This window comes from Lepidochelys kempii, chromosome 11 (genome assembly GCF_965140285.1).
Source record: "Lepidochelys kempii isolate rLepKem1 chromosome 11, rLepKem1.hap1, whole genome shotgun sequence".
Taxonomy (NCBI): Eukaryota; Metazoa; Chordata; order Testudines; family Cheloniidae; genus Lepidochelys; species Lepidochelys kempii.
The window spans coordinates 45,321,442-45,341,227 of record NC_136390.1 but is presented as its reverse complement, the minus strand read 5'-3'; the positions used below and the strand labels follow the sequence as shown (position 1 = coordinate 45,341,227).

Below are 19,786 nucleotides of genomic sequence, written 5' to 3'. Positions count from 1 at the left end.
TCCAATGAAGTCAATAGGAGTTGTATTATTGTCTTCAGAGGGAGCAGGAGCAGGCCCTACAAGTGAAATTATTATATTCCAACAATTCCAATATTAAAGCATAGTCAGGCCAATATGGTTTAAGGCTGAGAAGGATAAATCATTCCATACCATGTACAAAAAAAAAAAGTGGCAGTACAGTAAGAAAGGAGAGGAAATATGTACAGTAAGAACTTTAAAGAGCTTGGCATTTGACATCCAATTATGTTTTCCTCTTTCTTTCAGAGTGCCTGTAAAGATGACGACAAAAGCACCAACGTTTACGCAGCCGTTACAAAGTGTTGTGGCACTGGAGGGTAGTGCCGCAACCTTTGAGGCTCACATTAGTGGTAAGACTTATTTCTTTCTGACTACCTTCATTTCTTGGTCCTGAATTATTTATGTTGTGGAAATGTAAGGCAAACATACAATTGCTGGTGCTTTAGATAATCCTGTAATGTGATGGAGTGAAGATTGTCAGTACATGAATATATCCAAATCTGACAGCCCTGAAAAGGTCAAGTAATATAATGCCATTTCTTCAATGGATTAGCCTACTTCAGAAAGTGTTATCGGATTCCAGCAGACATACTGTGCAGAATTATGATGGATCAAAGGACAGGCCCAATTGTGCTACCACCTAAGTCTGTGGTCAAATTCTCATTGACTTCAATAGGAGCAGACTTGGGCCCCAGTTTACAAATCAAAGGAAGAAATAGGGATAAAAGTGCAAACTGAGCTAGTGAGAGATCTAGGGATGTATGCACAGAGTCTGTGATGACATGACAGAGTGAGGGCCAAGCAGCAGAAGGTTCATTGCTGATCCAAAGCAAAAGGGGACCATTTTTTTTGTGCTGGGCACACTGGCTCATTTTCTGTTGACTTACGCCCCATTCAACCCCCTTGACTCTATGATTTTGGTGGAGTCATATGGGTTGTAAGCACCGAATTTGGGTTTCTGTGCCCACTCAGAATGGTAGGAACGTCTGTTTAGAGGTAGTGTAAGATTGTCCAAACATAACTAAGATCATGGGGCAACTTAAAGAAGCACCTTCATTTTTAAATGAAGTGCCATATTATCAAATCTTAACATATGACAAAAATAGTGAATGAGTCAGCATGAACACAGAGAATGTACAAAGCCCAACTCAAACCCTATTAGTCAATCAAAATAAGTGTCAGAGCAACCAATGCCTTGTTCCAGGAGTAGCTTTAACACATGCTCAGTACTAAGGAGAAGTGGCACAGAATGACATGGTTAAGGGAGTGTATTAGGGTGTTGGTGTTAGCACTGTGACTACCACATACTATAAAACAAAGCATACATGAACTGAAGTTGTACAATTACCCCCTGGCAGATATGTTGTCTGTCCAGCACCGTAGCCACCTTTGACATTTGCTGTGGCTGATGATCATTGCCCTGGTCCAAAGTGTGGCTGCCAATCATACTTTTGCACCCAGACCTATACCAACATTTTGGACCCTTTGATTAACATAGGATGATATGAACACCTCCATATGCCCATTTACATCTGTGGATTATTTTGTACCCACTTTTCAGGGTTTGATCCACTACTCCAGTGTTAGCCATCCCAGCCTTCTGTAACAGGGAGGAATTTTTGTTTGATGTAGGTTTCATATGAAGTTATATAGATATGCTGAGGAAAATCATCCTTGTAATAAATCCATTAACCATAAAAGTAAAATAGATAAATGTATCATTAAAACCAGTTATGATGCTGAAGTTCTTGATGAATGGATGATTTCAGCTATTTTCTTTTCATTTATAATAGCCTGTAATATTTGTGAGTGCGACTTAATTTAATACTGATAAGAGACACATCAGTTTTATAACTGCATGTACCATTCTTTTATTTTAGGCCCAAACCTTATGTGAACCAATATTTTCTTAGCTCTTATTCATGTTGTGGGATACTGGAACATCCCTCCCTCCCCAAAGCCACTCATCAGGTCTGACAGTTCTGGCAGTGATTCAGTATTCTGTTTTTCTAACGTACAACAAATTGTGAAGATTTTATTTCCTGGAATCTGACCTTCTCAATCATGGACAGTGTAACTTTATTTTTGTCACCGGATAGTGGTCTCTTTTATCAATCATTGTGCATATTAAATTCAATCCTTGTTTTTACCTTTGAATAAAGCCATTTTATATACAAGTCAAATATTATATATAATTCTAGATTGAATAAGAAGAGCACAATTAATCTGAGAGCACTAAAAGTGTGCTTAATAAACACTACAGGATGCAGCCTATAACATTAGAGTAAATAAACTAAATTATACATGTGAACCATACTGTGAATTGCTTGTGTGTGTGTGTGTCTGTTTCCACAGTATTATCTGGATTTTGCATTCATTAATAAAGATTTAGCTTGCACTCCTGTTAGTTTATTTGGGTTATTCCCTTCCAAATACGGAGCAACAGCAAGCCTGCATTTACAGGCTTCACTCTTGGTATGCTCTATGCTTGTGAAACTCAGACCCAAAGCGTCTCAAACTGGTCCCTTGAAAACTGAGCAACCCCCTAATCCTTGGTATTTGCTTAGCTACACCTATGAAACTATAAGCACCTAAATGTGGTGTTTCTATTTTTGGTTTGAAAAGTCTCTCTCTTTCCCAGACTGGTCACATACTTTTATATATAATGTCTGAATTATTTGATTTTTATATATAAATATAAAACAAAATAACTCCAGCTTATTTTTTTGGCCACGAAAAATAGCAAAATCTGCAACTTTTTGAAACAAGTCTAGAGTGATTGCATTCTCCCTCACAGCCTGTATTCTCATACCATCATATTCTTGGCCTCATATAGAGTTCAAATAAGTAACTGGGTTCTTTAGGGAGAATTTGAAAGTGTTAGGGGGCAGAATTCTGCAGCCTTAGGGTCTTTGGCACACACAAAGGTAGAGACTTTTGAGACTGTAGTAGCAGCTGTAGGGCAACTCTACTAGTGCAGCCTCAGGGCTGCCTCCTGAGGCTATAAAGGGCCTTTTCACAATGGAACTGGTCCACTTCTGCAGTTGGGCATTATTGGAAGAGGTCATACATAACTTCACAACCTTGCCATGCATAGAACCCAACATTATGGGGCTTCTGCATGGCTGTTCATAAAAGGGATTCGGGGAAATGGAGGGGTGGATGGAGAGACATGGGTGAGGATGGAGATCCACCACTTAACAGATAGTTGGGTCCCTCCATCTTAGAAAAGGAGTCTCCTGGGACCACAAAGAATCCTCTCTGCTGGAATAGGCCCCACAGAGCCACTTGTCTCCTGCTCTGTGACATGGGTAGTAGGATTCTTCTCCCTTCACAAGGATTCCTCTTGGCCGTCTGAGTACTGGAAGAGGATTTTCCCTGTCATGTTTAAATTACCATTTGAAGTTGAAGGCCAATTATGACTATACATGGAGTCTATACTGAAAGTGGGAGTTTTTGCCTGAGGGATTGGCTCCTAAGAACATAATATATTTGAACAGTAAAATATCTGATCCAATGTGGCTGCTCTCTGCTAATTTATACGAATCCCTCATTCATTCACTTCTATGAGGCTTTGCCATCATCCTCTCCAGAAAGATATAAAGATAACTCTTGATTTTACTTTTTGCTACAATCACTTTCAGTGGTAGCTTATTTAATAAATTCATTATTAGCGGAAATACTGTAATTCAGGCTGCATTTTCAATTTACTTCTTGTTGCCTAATGCTTGGATTATATAATTTCATTACAAGGAAACTGTACTTTATTTTTTTTATACTAGTGAATGAATCAAAGGCTGACCACCATGAATTTCTCAATCTTTCATATAATTCTTAAATGAGACTAACGTCAACTCCCTTAACAGGGCTTTCAAATGGCACAGGACACTGTTTGAGGAATTTCTTAATCTAGCAGCCTGTGAATTACACTAAAACCCTATGTATTGTCAAGACATCTGCATCAGGGAAATACCTTGAATGTTGTGATTTTATGCTACTGGTGTAATTGCAGACCTGTGCACACGCCACAATTCCCTCAGATGGTTGAAAACTGCCATACGTATTTTTTAATTAGCAGAAGTATTTTGGGGCTCCTGGTCTATAGTGATGCTGAAATTGCTTTCTTTATCTACCGCTTTCTGTAGGTTCCCCAGTTCCTGAGGTGAGCTGGTTTCGGGATGGCCAGGTTATCTCCGCTGCAACTCTGCCCGGCGTGCAGATCTCATTTAGCGATGGCCGCGCTAAACTCGTGATCCCCGCCGTGACAGCAGACAACAGTGGAAGATACAGCATACAAGCCACCAATAGATCTGGGCAAGCAACTAGTACTGTTGAGCTACTTGTCACAGGTACAGTATTGTTAAGGAGGGACAGCAAACTATTGGCACTTCCCCTTGTCACCAGAGGTGAGGGAGCTAAAATAAAAATTATACATATATATATTCCAAACTTGGATAAAAATAACACAAAAATATGAGATGGAAACACCATACAAGATAGCAACAACAAATTAAATTCCTGACTAGTAAAGCGAGCTAGATTTTTTTCCCCAAAAAAACTCCAATATATACTTAGATTCCTTATAGATGTAGATAGGATTCTTCATCGCTTCATGGTGAATTTTCAAGTATTACTATTACAACAGTCTTCAGCAGTATAAACTATGAACCAGACTGTACAAACACTTACGAGTATAGTCCTTCCAGATGCCTGTCCTAACACTACAAGCCTTTATTCAAGAGTAATCTTTACTCACACAAGTAGCACCACCAACTTCAATGGAATTAGTCATGTAAGTAAAGATTATTCCTGTGAATAAGGGTTTGAAGGATAGGGTCCTTATTAACTTCAGTAGCACTGTACTCACATGAATATAGAATGGATCTGGCCCTTTCTTACCAATATAGGCCCTGACTCTGCGAACTCTTATGCACATGTTCAACTTTGTTCATGTGAGTAGTCCCATTGACAGCAATGGAAATACTCACATGAAGTTAAGTATGTGTGTAAGCATTTGCTGGATCAGGGCTTTACTCATGTGGGTAAAGTTAACAACATGTATATGTGTTTGCAGGAAGGAGGCCTTAATTTATTTTAATGTTAGACAAGGTGGCCCTCTTCTAAATCAATAGCAACTGGGAGATAAATAAGGAGATCGTAGTTTATTTATAAAGAGTATTTGTAAAGACTTTAAAGGCTGTGAATGCTTCTAGAATTGGAAATATTTAGGACTTATGAAGTTGTCTTTACTGAGTTAACTTTAATTTTTCTAATTAAATTGTAGCTGAAACAGCACCACCAAACTTTACACAACGTCTACAGAGCATAACTATAAGGCAAGGAAAGCAAGTTCGACTTGATGTTAGAGTGACTGGAATCCCTACACCTGTGGTGAAGTTCTATCGGGATGGAGCAGAAATTCAAAGCTCCCTCGATTTTCAAATTTCACAAGAAGGAGACCTCTACAGTTTAATAATTGCAGAAGCTTATCCTGAAGACTCCGGAACCTATTCAGTAAATGCCACAAATAGCGTGGGACGAGCTACTTCAACAGCCGAATTGCTGGTTCAAGGTAATGGAGTTGAGGTTGTAAGCCATGAAAATAAGAACATGTACATTCTTGTTGTGGTATAAAGGGCACTGCTGCAATTAATGTTGATCAGCAATTTCATTAATAACCCATTTCTCAAGCGTTTGTAAACTGGTTGTAAAAATGCGTTCCAAGCTGAAACATGTCATAAAAGGCTCCAGGCTGGTAACAAAAAGTACATTTTCAACATAAAACAATTCCCTCAGTTGGACTTCTTTGAATTATCTAAGTACAGTATAGGCATTACAAAAGGGTAATTTTTTTTGTTTGGTTGGTTTTGTTTTGTTTTTTTGTGAGAGGTTGTTTTGTTTTGCTCTTGCAGAATTTTTAAAAATTAAATTTTAAATCCAAGGCCTTTTATCTACTGCTGTTGGGCCACATTCTGCAGTTCTTAAGTGAGCAAAACTCTTATTGACTGTAGTAGGAACAGGACTGTTTTTAATTTGCTAAATGATTATTTGTCATTGCAAAATCAGATTAAGGCACAATTTGATTTTTGCAGTAAGATGGGTATATGCTAATACTGCAAGAACAACATTAACGTGGCCCCATTTCTGTGCCCCATCAGAACTTTCTCTCACTAGAGGAATTTGTGAGACACACACAGCAAACGAATGGCAGAATGTTCATGTTGACATTCACAAATCAGTGCTCACTAACTTCAGGCCTCTGTTCTCACAACGCATCTGCAGAGTGTGAACTCCAAGAATATGGGAGTAGCCCAGAATGAGGCACAGCAGAATTGCCCTTTTTGATCAGCTTATTCCTCACATACACATATGTAGAGGAGTCTGGACTTCATTTACTGTATATTTTTAAATTGAAAACTACCCAGACATTAAAGTTTAAAATTCAAATAATAAATAAAGACAATAAAGGGCTTTTACTATTCCTGCTACAACAACATTATATACTTAGGGCCCTGACCAGACTAAAATATATGAGCCCTTCTAGTCTGTGCAAGCCATACACGGCTGAAGTAAGGTCACAGACTTTAATCATGGGGAAAGGATTAATAGAAGTTTGCTCATCTGTATAAGGCTGTAATTGGCATTATGCAGCCATTTCTTGGAAGCAATACCCCCTCACAAGAGAGGGTAGACTTCTTGTTGAGAGTGCAGATGAGAATGAGCCCAGTAGCTATGAAGGCAGTTTCGGGTTGAATGGAGCCCTTTCAATCATACTCATAATGCCATTATAGCCAAGACAATCTTTCTTGGCTCACCAGATTGGAATGATTCTGAAGCAGGCATTCAAAGTCTTGTATAATTAATATGCTTTTAAATTTTTTGGCCTAATTACATAGTTACACAAAAAGGCTAATCTTATATCAACTGGTTCCACAATTATTTGCCTATAGATACTGCAAGAAAAACAGATGGCTGATTAATTCTTTCTCTGGTGTTTACACATGCTGATATACAATTGGCATTGCATGTTTAGTTCCTTCTAAAAAGCTATTATTGTTTTTTTACCACATATAATTCTCCTGACTATTCATTTTATACCTTCTGATAGGCGAGGAAGAAGTAGTACCCGCTAAAAAGACAAAGACGATTGTTTCGACTGCTCAGATTTCGCAAACAAGACAAGCCAGAATTGAAAAGGTACATTTTTTCAAAGCTAATGGTGTTAAAAACTTTAGATATTGCAGTGTCTCACCATTGTTCTTTCTTTCATTATAGAAAATAGAAGCCCACTTTGATGCCAGATCACTTACAACTATTGAAATGTCCATAGAGAGTGCCACAGGACAACAGCTCCCACACAAGGCACCTCCAAGAATGCCTCCTAAACCTACATCAAAATCACCAACTCCACCAATAAGTGCAGCAAAAGTACAAATGGCACGACAGCAGTCACCATCTCCCATTAGACAGTCACTGTCACCTGTAAGACATGTTAGAGCACCAACACCATCACCAGTCAGGTAAATCATATTAACTATCAAGGAAATATTGAATTTTGAGTCATTCCCACCAGTAAAATGAGAAAATGAAATGGTGATGATGTGAACTGAAAGCACAACATAGAATGGAAGAACGTGGACTTGTTCTGACTGTTGGTTGTGTATAGTTGTCAAAGTTCAGGAGGAGGTTTTTGGCAGCCGTCTGCAAATGCTCCATCCTCTGAGATAGGTTTAGGAAATTGTTAGAAAATGTGTAGGGTCAGATTCTGCACTGTGTTCCGCCACACAAAGCTGGAGTAACACTTTTTTTGCTCCAGCTATACGTGATTAATTTCAATCAGAATCTGGCCTTTGGTAATTACTGTATGGGAAAAGAAAAGAGCATTTGGTGAGTTGCATGCAGAATGGAAGGATCAATAGAAAAATGACTGCATATATCTGTGGACATGGGTATATTTGGACATGTGGGTAATGATTCCAGAGTTAAGGCTGTGGAGGCAAGAAAAATGAGCATGGTTATGGGGAAATGAGGGTTTAGCTCTGATATGTGTAGGGCCTCAGGAGGGAAAAGGAGTGATTTCAAGTGCAGGGTCCACAGCTGTGGTGTGGCAGAGCTAAATTCATTTGCACTGAGGCACTGATGAAGAGTTATTAGGCTCTGCTGGCTCTGCTGCCTCTGCTCCCGACTGCACCAAGCACTGGGCCAGAAAAGCGAAATGTCTCTGAGCTGAATGAGGCCCCATTTAAACCTTTGTGGCAGCTCTGCTTTGTGGTGAATTTCATCACAGTGAAAAAAGCTATTGCTGTATATACAAGAAGGAGCAATGGATTGGTAGTAATGTAATAATTTACAAGGATAATTAATCTATGAGCACTTGCGTAAATGCAAGGATAATACAATAGTGCCATCTAGAGGGCATAATGCGCTAAAAATGTTATCCTCTAGGTAGACCTGCGTGAAATACATTATTGACTCAAAAATAACATTTACATCTAAATTAGATGTGAAAATAAATGTAAAAAATAAAAGTATATTGCTGGTGACCACCACTAATGCTGCAATGGTTCAGAATGTGGCAATGTTAAAACATTTGCATGGTGCTAGAAATTTGATATACCAGAACTCATCTTGGGGGAAAAGATGTATTTAGTCGTGGTGTTGTAGCAACTTGGAAAGTGCTTTAAAACTACATATTAATACTCTCAATTAATTTTTAAAATGTCAGTCTTTCTAAAAGGTCTGTTTATCACTGTAACAGCAGACACCAATTAATGCTACTGTAATTGGTAAAAGGAAATTAGGCCCCAATCCTGAAATGAACGGATCAAAGGCAGACTTCTGTGCCCCCACATGACACTGCACTGAATTCAGTGGGGCTCATTGCAGAATTGGGGCCTAATTTAATACACAATGACCCTGATCCAATAGTCCTTTCTCAAAACTCCCATTATCTGAGTAAAGAATATAGTCTCTGACCCAATGTGAACTTACCATTGCTGGTACTTTTATATTAAATGTACATTCTTGAATGAAATACATTGTGGTGTTCTCTTTAATGTCTTCATTGTAAAGCTAATTAAGTCATTAAAAATCCTTCAATAATTTAAGGATCGGACAAACCTACAAGAGGAGGAAAGCTCCTCAAGTCCTTTTCTTCTTGCAGTGTCAAGCACATTGATGGCGTTCAGTAAATAAATAATAAAACAATGAGATCTCCTTTCCTATTTATTATTTACATTGTGATAGCATCCAAAAGACCCAGTCAGGATCAGGGCCCCACTGTATTGGGAGCTGTACAAACACATAGAAAGACTGTTTGAGGAGCATAATTTCAAATGAGAGAACAAGTGAGTGTAACAAACAATAGGAAGGAAGGAAGAGAATAGAGGAATGGTAAGCAGATCATACAATCTAACCATTTACACAATTTTAAGGTAACAAATCAACTAGAACTTTTGCTTTCCTTTTCTAAATAAATAAATCCAGTGTTCCCAACTGCCATGCTGCCTATCGCTATTAGTAGGTTGGTTTCTTGTAGCCCTGGAGTTTATAAGTAAAGTTTGGTCAAAAAAATTCAAAATTTTCCAACTCGGGGGAGAGGGACAAGAAAGGGGATAGTTGGTTTGTTTTGGTTTTTGTTGGTTTTTCATTTAGCTCAGTGTCCAGGTACTGATCGTACCGTAAACAGGAAATGAATGTCAATCCTGTGTGAAGTTACTTGTGTGGTTATTTTATTAGGTGATGCTAAATTTAATACCAGTAATATTATGTTTATTCATTAGGTCAGTATCTCCTGCTGGAAGACTCTCCACTTCACCTATTAGGCCTGTGAAATCTCCAGTGCTGATCCGTAAAGCACAGGCAACGGTAGCCACTGCTGCTGAGGTTGTTCCTCCTTGGAAACTGGAAGGTTATGTCTCTGCAGCCGAGGCACGGATGCAGGAAACTAGAGTAACTACAAGCGGTACCCAGATAAGGACAGAAGAAAGATGGGAAGGAAGATATGGTGTCCAAGACCAGGTGACCATCAGTGGTGCTGCTGCTGGTGTTGCTGTTGCTGGTATAGCTGCTGGTGCTAAAGAGGTAAAGAGTCTTTAAATTTGGAAAGAACATTGCTTATGCTGAGAGAGCCGCTAAATGTAATTTGAGAGTTTGCATGTAAACACTTGCTTACAACAGCTATTTAGGGAGTTCCCCTGGAAATGTTTAAATTGACCTTTGACAGCAATATTCTGTGCATGTATTTGTCATATGCTTATTCTGTGTATGCACCCTATAAAACAATATCTTCTGATGTGACTAATTTTGGTCCTACAGGATGCTGATAAAACAGCAGCTGTTGCTACTGTAGTGGCTGCAGTTGACCTGGCTAGAGTGAGAGAACCAGTTCCAAGCCCTGTAGAGCAGATTTCTAAAAGGACAGCAATGACTGCGGTACACATTCAACCTGTTCAGGAGCAGGTAGAAGTAAAACACAGCTTTTATATAATTTCCTCCTTACCCCCTGATCCTACATGCAAACAAAGCATGTATTTCATAGTGCAAAATTAACAAGATACTAAGTGCTTCATATAAGCATGCGTTATTGGTGCAGAAGCATCTGGACTGTAAGGGACTGCTCGTGGTCATCTCATCAATCACCTCACATCATGACTGAATTGACTTAATTATTCTTACACCATTCCTGAGGAATGGGTATCATGTCTTGTTTTTATTAACTCCAGTGAAAGTGATCCCATAATGTCCCTTGGCAGCTTATTCCATTACCTATTGTTGTTCTTATACTGACAAAAAAATTCCTAATATTTAACTTGAATGTTCCCAGCTGAGCTTAAAATAACTATTCCCCAGCATTTTCCCCTTAATTTATACTACTTTCTTTTGGTAACTGATCTTTACTATGTGTTGAGATGTATTTTAAGGTTGTTGTTTTTTCCCCTCCTATAAAAATCAGATAAGAAAGGAAGCTATGGTAGTAGTTACTACTGATAAATCCAAAGAACAGGCAATAATATCAAGAACTAGAGAAGGAATTGCTACCAAACAAGAAGTACACATCGCTCATGAGAAGGTGAATACAGTTGTTACGGATGTAATATTCACAGTTGAACTCTACTTTAAAGACAAACTATGTATATATTTTTCTTTCCTTTTCTTTTTGTAACTTATGAACTGAAAAGCCCAGCAATACAAAGTGTCACTATATAACTCACTTGCTCACCAGGGTTTTCAATACTAGCATTTTCATAATTCTCTCTTGATGACTGACCGTTTTGCATAAGATACTTAGATACTACTGTGGCTAGTAGTCTATGAATATTATAGATAGATTAAAGTGAAATTTTTGAAAAAATGACTTCCAGGAAAAATGCCATTGTTTTCCTACCATTTGTTGTATAGCTAGATAATAGCCCAAACGTGTTTGTTTAAAAAAAACAAACAAACAAACAAACAAAAAACCACCCACACGCCTCTTCTTGGATTTTCCATTTTTCTGTGGCTGTTTCTGAGCTTATTCCATACACGTGGCATTTTCCTGTTAACAAATAGGAGGCAAGATACATTAAGAAGAACATTCTGCACTGAAAACAATGTGAAACAAAATAGTGGTGACTGAATTTCAGATAACTTTCAGCATATGTTTTGTTTTTAATTTTCAGATACATTTATTTTAACTTAAGCCCTGATTCTTCAGGCAAATACGCATATGCTTAACCTTACTCATAAGTAGATCTATTACAGTCAGTGGGGTTATTCAAATGAGCAAAGTTAACCAAATGCGCAAGTGTTTGCGGGATCAGGGCCTGTTGGTTTTTCTTCATTCTATTTCTGGATGGTCCCCAGGAGTTTCATACCAAGTTAGAGTAATTTATGCCTCCCTCCCGTAGAAATGGTACATTTCTGCAGTCCACCACCCTTTACAGCTTATCCAGACCAAACTACTCCTCCAGAAAGTAGATCAGTCAAGTGCTGAGGTCAGGTTTCAAATTGAGAGGGTAAAAAGGAATCTAGTTGTGAGGGTAGGTGGGTCTAAATCCAAGTTAAGGTTGAGTCTAATCCTGACGATGGAATCTAGAGTGAAATATCAAGGTTCAAGGTGAGAAATAGTCTGGGCAAGGGGAGGAGTAATTTAACTTTACCATACTGAGGGATGGAAATCAGAAAACTGCCATTACACGGGGAGGAGCATGTTCTGTATTTTCATCTAAACCTCCTGGATAGAGTGAAATTTACCAAAAAATATGCATTCAAAATCATGGCTTTTCCCCCATTGATAGTAATGCAGATAAATTTCTTCCTGTTCTAGTATCTGTTACATACTGCCTTTTAGTAGGAAAATGACAGAGTCTATGGAGTAAGTTATTTTATTTTTCTTCTCACTGTATATTTCATAAAAGAAGTTCAGATGCTGCTGTTGCCAGTCTAATCAATTTTTAAAATCTATATAAAACACTGGAGTTTTCCTAAGAGTAGGCATCATGAAACAATGATATTCACCTGTATACAGTGACTGCAGGGTACAAACAGAATGACTCACAATCACTTCCTTCTACAAAGATCTCCAGTGAAATTTAACCTCCTTTCCCTTCACTAGACCAGCCTCTTCTCCAATGTTATATAAAAGTCATGTAATTTGTATTTGAGATTATATGTAATTGAGACTTTTTTACTGTAAAAATCAGATAAGAAAGGAACCAGAGAAAGCTCCTATACCCAAGGTAATAATTGCTGCTGATAAAGCCAAAGAACAAGAAAAAGTATCAAGAGCTAGAGAAGAAATTTCTACAAAACGAGAGCAAATTCACATCACTCATGAAAAGGTGAATACAGCTGTTATAGATGTAGCTCACCAATACACCCTTTTTCATTAACAATCTCTATCAAATGCTCCTTATGTACTTTGACTTTGGTTTTTTATGAGCTGCAGGCTCCAACAATAGAAACATTTATAAAGTAACTGTTCCATAAAGAGGCCCGGTGTTACAGTTCCAGGCAAAACTCCCACTGACTTTAATAGGAGTTCTGACTAGTCAGGAACTGCAAGACTGAGCTCTTAACATCAGTTATTTAAGTATTGTGGTTGTCATTACTAACATGCTCATAATTCTCATTTGATGATTAGTGACCTTTACTTGATGTATGAAGGTGGATTTTAAGAGAACCTTTTAAAGAGTTTTTATTCAGTTAGCCATCAGAATAATAATGACTTCCATAAAGGGTTTGAGCCAATGAGGTTTGCTGAAGTTTTGCTGGATCACAAACTGTCTGATTGGTCTCACAGCTAATATCAGATGATTTTGGAGCCCTTACTCACACTGAGTAGCCCTTATTTAACTGAGTATCCCCACTGACTAATGAGAGTAAATGTTAGGTCATAGTAATACTCATTTCTACGCAGCTGCTAAAAGGAGTTTATATCCAGAGGATACAATGATGATCATTTAAATGTAACCAATAGGGGACCAAATTCTTCCCTGATTCTTTCTCACACAGTGTAACTCTACTGAATTTAACTGAGTTGCAAAGTGTGTAAAATGGAATGGAAGTTCGCTTACATACAATGGTCATTCCACTCTATAAGTGGCATTTCATCTTCCTTTCTTTCCCCTTGTCACAGGGGTGTAGCCATGGGTGGGCTTGAGTGGGCCTCAGCTTAGCATCCAGACCCTACTTAGCGTCCCCCACTTAGCATCCAGGCCCACTCAAATCTAAGCAGGGGTGTAGTGCTGCCACAGCAGCCCGGAACATCACTCAGACACCTGAAATCCAGAACGGAGTGATGCACCCACTCTTCAGAAAGCTACGCTCTGGCAGCTCTGCCTTCCCATTTTCTGAGCCGCCCCATGCACATGCTCAGCTCGGCAGGTGAAGCCCTATGTCTGGGGGCACCAGGACTAAGAAGAGGGCATGGCGTCGGGGAGAAGCTGAGCTAGCACAATCTGTCATTGCCTGTCCACCCAAAAGTTGGGACCCTCCCAAATTTCCACTCCTAGCTCTGCCACTGTCTTGTCTACATAACATTCCATCAACCTGTCCCACTGTCCTGAAAAGCCATGTAATTTGGTTTGAGAACAAATATAATTGAAACTTTTTTATCATAAAAAACAGATAAGAAAGGAAACTGTGAAACCTTCTGTGCCTAAGGTAGTAATTACCACCGATAAACCTAAAGTACCAGTCAGAGTATCGAGAACTAGAGAAGAAGTTGCTACCAAACAAGAACAAGTACGAGTAACTGATGAAAAGGTGAATAGAACTGTTATAAATGTGATATTCACTCTCCTGTGATACTCCCTTTGCACACTAATACTTCTCCTACAAATACTAACTATATATTTCCAGGGTTTTTTTTTTCTAAAACTTACTCCAACTAGAAACTTGTATCAACTATGAATTAGTATCTAGTTCTTCCCACTTTGTCCTTCACTCCTAATAGTTGGCATTAATAAGATATCCATAACTCTCTTTTGACTGACTTTGATTTCTTTGCAGTAAAGAGCATTTTAACTTTTTTTAAATAATATATTTTATTTAAATGAGTATTGTTACATCCTAATGCCTATCAATAGCTAGCTAATACAGAGTCACTCGGAGACTGCAGTGTACAGGGATCTAAAACCTTAACCCTTTCCCCCATTCCAATGCTTTTTTTTTTTCATAAGACCATATGTAATTGAAACTTTTTTTGTTTCTACCATAATAATCAGATAAGAAAGGAAGCTGAAAAAATTACTGTAGTTCCGACAGTAATTGCCACTGATAAATCCAAGGAACCAGTAACAATACCAAGAACCAGAGAAGGAATTACTACCAAACAAGAACAAATGCATCTAATTCGTGATCAGGTGAATACAGCTGTTGCAGATATGAAATACACTGTTCCACCTTAACTTTCTCTGCGAGCCTCCTTATGCTTCACCATCAGTTAAGAGCTACTTGTGTACACTAGAATCCACTCAACTGCATTCCCCTTAATGTGCTTGCTTGCTTGAGGTGATTTGACAAGGAACAGATTCAGTGTAATGAATCTCAATAATTCTAGAAAATTAACTAATGGCCCATCCATTTATAAAAAATCACTTTAACTGGAGCCACCTATGATTGTCTTTGAAAGCCTGGTCTCAGTAGATAACGCTGAACTGGTGTTTGCTTATATAAATTTCTGTATCTGAAATCATTTAGTATATAGGCTATTTCCCCTTTAATTTTATGGTTAATTGACCAGCTGATCTCACTTTATCAGGATTTGTATTGTTTTTGTTCTTCGTACAATGCATACGTTTAAAACAATTCAGTTCCACCCAGTATATTCTTATAAGCCACTGATAAAGGGGAACATTGTTTGTTTCTGTTTCCACTGGTATCTATGCCAGTTAAGAGGATTCTAATGTAATAGGGCTGAGTCCTATTATCAGTGAGAGAGTAACATAATTGTGAACTACAGGATATGGTCCACTTTTTTCTTAATGTAATTAATTAATTGAAAACATCACTGGTATGTTTACACAATGTTTTGATTAATTTTCAATGGAAAAAGCAAAATCAGATAAAATACACACCAAGGGTTCAGTGTGTACAGAGTTCACAGTTCTTTGGTGTGTGAATTTATGGCCATAAGCACTTCCTTTGAAGTTAGCACTAGCATTGAATAATATAGTCCTTAGAGTGCAAAGCCTTATCAATAGTAAAACAAACTTTTGCAGACAATCTGTCTGACCTAGCTTAGAGATATTACTTCACGTGGTGAACTATTTTTAAAGCTGTATGTAAACTGAGTGAAGAAGGCAATTTATTATTTAAAAGTGTTAATTTTTTCACATGCTCTTTTACTATATACTGTATCCAGGTAAATTATAATACTGAAAAAACAGCAGCAGTCACTACTCAAATATCTGCTCCTGACAAAGCCAGAGCTTGATAATGGACAAACTGTACTGACATCAAATGTGAAACCAATTATGGATCAGGAAGTTAAAAACAAATTACATCCTGGCACAAAAGCACCACTTCCTTTTTACCAAAACACTCTTTCAGTTATCCTTCCCTATTAAGAACTTGTAAAATACATTAGCACAACTTTTCCTTGCATTGAAGTTACAGCTGTATATTTACTAAGGCTCATTGTGTGCAAATGGACCATGCAGTGTTTGCACGTCAAACATCATATACATACTTTGACCATTTCTCTTAGTAATGTCTGATATAGAATTATGTGCAGCTGTCAGAAATTACAGCTTTTTAAATATTATACATACCGTATCATAGTCACAAATGTGCCAGCGAAGTATTTAATACACATTGTGTACTGTATGTAGAAATATGCATGTGCACAATGTGTATACATATCTATTCAGTATAAATATATATTTACAGCGAGTGACTATGAAATGCACATGTGGATAAATACAGTCTGCATATTTTCCATACTATATAATGTATGTACATTTTCTGTCTCTCTCTAACTTGTATGTACTCTGTATTTGCCAGATAGACAAATCTTTGTCATCACCATGGGTATTTGTATGAATTCTGTAAATGTTATCTTTAGATTGGAGCTTACAAAAAGGCTGAAGCTGTAGCTACAGTTGTTGCTGCAGTTGATCAGGCACGTGTTAGAGAGCCCTGGGAGCTAGAGCATGATGAAGAAGGCTATGCTGAGCAGACAGCTTTGGAATATGGATATAAAGAGCGTACTATGACAGGTCACATTGTTGAGGTGCCAGCCGAACGTCATGTTGTCACCAAACCAGTACATGTTCCTTCTGAAACAAAAGTTTCTACCACTGAAAAAATGGGAATGCATATATCAACACAGGTTAGACTTGGTTTACATTGCACTCTTTCTCTGGCTGTCTTGTTTTGTTTTTTTTTAAATGAAACTTTTTATTTTGCAGTTTGGTGACTAGCACAACATACTCACCAAACATTTTCTTGGTTAATGTAGATTAAAAGAACAGAAGAAACCAGAACTGAAAAAGCAGCCCTTGTGGAACACACACGTCCCCGGACAGCAAGTCCTCATTTTACAGTTTCAAAAATTACTGTTCCTAAACCAGATCATACTTATGAGGTAAGAGCGGAGGAAGGGTGCTGGGCAAACAGCAAGCTCAGTCAAAATAACTGATACCTCATTTTTTCTATATTGATGCCCCTCTTTCCCCCTCCCCATACAATACTGTGTTACTCCCAAGTGGGGGAAGATGTTGTGCTATCTTTGATTTGTGTTGCCCTATTCCCTAGTAAATAAAATATAATAGTGCAGATAAATGTATGCCCTTTATTTGTGAAATCCTGCCAAAAAGTGATTTTGTTGGGGTTTTTTTAAAACCCCAACCATTTCATATATTTGGAATGCAGCTAAAACATGTGGTATTTACAATAAAATGCTACATGCCTGGCATACACCTTCACCCTGTTTAAAGGGTAGGAAAAAATCCTGATTCGTGCTCAACTTCTCGCATTAAAGAAATACTTCAGTAGCAGTACTTTTTTTTCTTTCTTTGCCGTTGTTTTACTGCATACTAAACCAGTTCAGGAATGAACATGCTCTACATCCCTAATCCAAACTATATTTTATGGCCTCATAAAGAACCATGTGTGTTTGTATTCATTTCATGTTATTTTTTCCTTTCTACTGTTTGAGGAGTTTTTTTCATCTTTTTTTTTTTTTAAATTAGGGACACAATCCAACTTAATTATGCATAAAGGTTGCACTTTGAAATCTCTTCAGGTATTTTAATCACTTCCTGGCATATAATTAGTTCTGTGATGCCTTAGTGAAAATCTAAGTTCAAGCCTAGAAAGCAACAGAGCACATTCCCTTTAAGAGCTATGTTGCTATTTAAAGACCATAATTCTAACACAATATAATAGAACACTTTCAAATGCTATATACAACTTTAAGTCTGCATACAAGTATATATATTTTAAAAACTATGTTATTTTACAGCATAGGAGGGTTGAAAGTGTCTTTATGTAGCTTATCTAATATGCGAATAAGGAAGTAACAGACTATTATGTAATTTGTCATACTGACTTGCTTGGGAAATACATAGTGCATCTTTTGAAAATAAGAGTAACACAACTGTAACTTTCTTTCTCTTGGATTGGTTAGGTTTCAATAGCAGGATCTGCTATGGCTACCCTGGAAAAAGAGTTATCAGCAACTTCTGTTCAAAAGATCACGAGACCCGTGAAATCACCACAAGTAAAGCCACCTGAAACCAGAGTGATGGCAGAGAAGGTTATCTCTCCACAATTTCCCTTTGGAGAGGCAGCAGATGCCTATAAGAGCCGTTATGATGTTGAGACCAAAAGAGACATAAGTGTGAGCATTACAGGTGGTGTGGTACGGGAAGAACACATTGAATTAATGCAAGAAGGTGAAGCAAAGGTTTGTCATTAAGTGAATTCCAAAATCATCTTGATTGACTTACATCTTAGAAACAATAGAGAGTAACCCAATGTGTTTACAGTTCTTCCCCCCCATTACAAGCTTATTCTTTTAAAATATCCCTGCTGAGCTTTGTCTGTCGTAGGTTGTGCAAAACAAGTAGCACAAGCATTTCTAAGATCCTAACATCACTTTGTCACAGCAAGCAGCAGTCACTGTCTGCAAGGAAACATTTTCCTACATCAATTATGGTGTGTCTGCCATTTATTTCCTTCACTTTGTGGGATGTTTAGTAACTCTGCTTTAAATGTCATAGGTAACAGAAATGGCTAGAGTTCCTGAGCCAGCAGAAGTCCCTGCTACCCCACCAACCTTAGTCTCTGTAAGTAGTGAAAATATAGATAAAGGTTACATTGTTTTGCCTTTCATTCCTTTTAAGATACGCTTTGTTTCACCCCCTTTTTGTCATGTATTTAATACATTCAGTTGCTCTCTGGAGCTCTGACACCATCTCTCATGTCTGTTGTCAGTTGCCAGTCTCTGTAGCTGTGTGACCTATCAGAATGATCTTTGCTGAACTGAACAAGTGAATTCTCACAAGTATCTCACAAAGATCAAATTCCCTCTAGATTTTCCCTGTGAAGAGTAACATATTCAGACAGCCCAACTCCAGCTTCAAAAGCTGTAGTTTGAAAATGTCTCTTCTCTCTGATTTATTTGGGGCACTGCACATCAGTGCCTCATTTTGATACAGATGCTGAATTGTAAGTTTCAGGACTGTTTTATTGTACGGTTGAAATGATTTATTTACTAGTGAAGAGTCATATTCATTGTATAAATACTTTTGTGTGATACAGGGTCTAAAAAACATGACTGTTATTGAAGGCGAATCTGTCACTTTGGAGTGCTACATCTCTGGCCATCCAGCCCCGACTGTGTCATGGTACAGAGAAGACTATCAGATTGAGAGTTCCATAGACTTCCAGATTACCTTCAAAGCAGGAGTTGCTCGCCTTGTGATTCGTGAAGCCTTTGCAGAAGACAGTGGAAGATTTACTTGCACTGCTACCAATGCAGCTGGAACTGTTAGCACTTCATGCCACTTACATGTGCAGGGCAAGTAGATTTCTCACAACAAGAATACGAACAGTTTGCTTAGTCAAAATGGCTTCATTACAACTTCTCTATACCCAAGAGCTAGTATTTCTGGCAGCTGCAGGTGTCTTGATTTACCCATGGCAGCCTCCAGGGCTGCTAAACCTGCCAGCAACTGCCACCTAGTCTCTTCACCTAATAAAAGATTTGTGTTGCCTAGGGCAAAAATCAAAGACTATCCATTAGTATTGTACACTACCTGCAACATCCCCCATCCCT

The 19,786-nt window shown here is 38.1% G+C and overlaps 1 protein-coding gene across 1 annotated transcript in view; it reads left to right on the top strand.

Moving 5' to 3' along the window:
- Positions 1-19,786, top strand: part of TTN (titin) — a 468,698-nt gene that overhangs the window by 161,438 nt on the left and 287,474 nt on the right. Inside the window, exons 29-44 of the mRNA XM_078847988.1 lie at positions 265-368; positions 4,164-4,367; positions 5,303-5,590; positions 7,127-7,215; positions 7,294-7,538; positions 9,801-10,106; positions 10,332-10,479; positions 10,973-11,089; positions 12,702-12,839; positions 14,128-14,265; positions 14,727-14,864; positions 16,568-16,834; positions 16,964-17,089; positions 18,134-18,412; positions 18,729-18,794; positions 19,270-19,528. Coding sequence (XP_078704114.1) covers positions 265-368; positions 4,164-4,367; positions 5,303-5,590; positions 7,127-7,215; positions 7,294-7,538; positions 9,801-10,106; positions 10,332-10,479; positions 10,973-11,089; positions 12,702-12,839; positions 14,128-14,265; positions 14,727-14,864; positions 16,568-16,834; positions 16,964-17,089; positions 18,134-18,412; positions 18,729-18,794; positions 19,270-19,528 — 2,912 coding nt within the window. The remainder of the gene's footprint in view (positions 1-264; positions 369-4,163; positions 4,368-5,302; positions 5,591-7,126; positions 7,216-7,293; positions 7,539-9,800; positions 10,107-10,331; positions 10,480-10,972; positions 11,090-12,701; positions 12,840-14,127; positions 14,266-14,726; positions 14,865-16,567; positions 16,835-16,963; positions 17,090-18,133; positions 18,413-18,728; positions 18,795-19,269; positions 19,529-19,786) is intronic.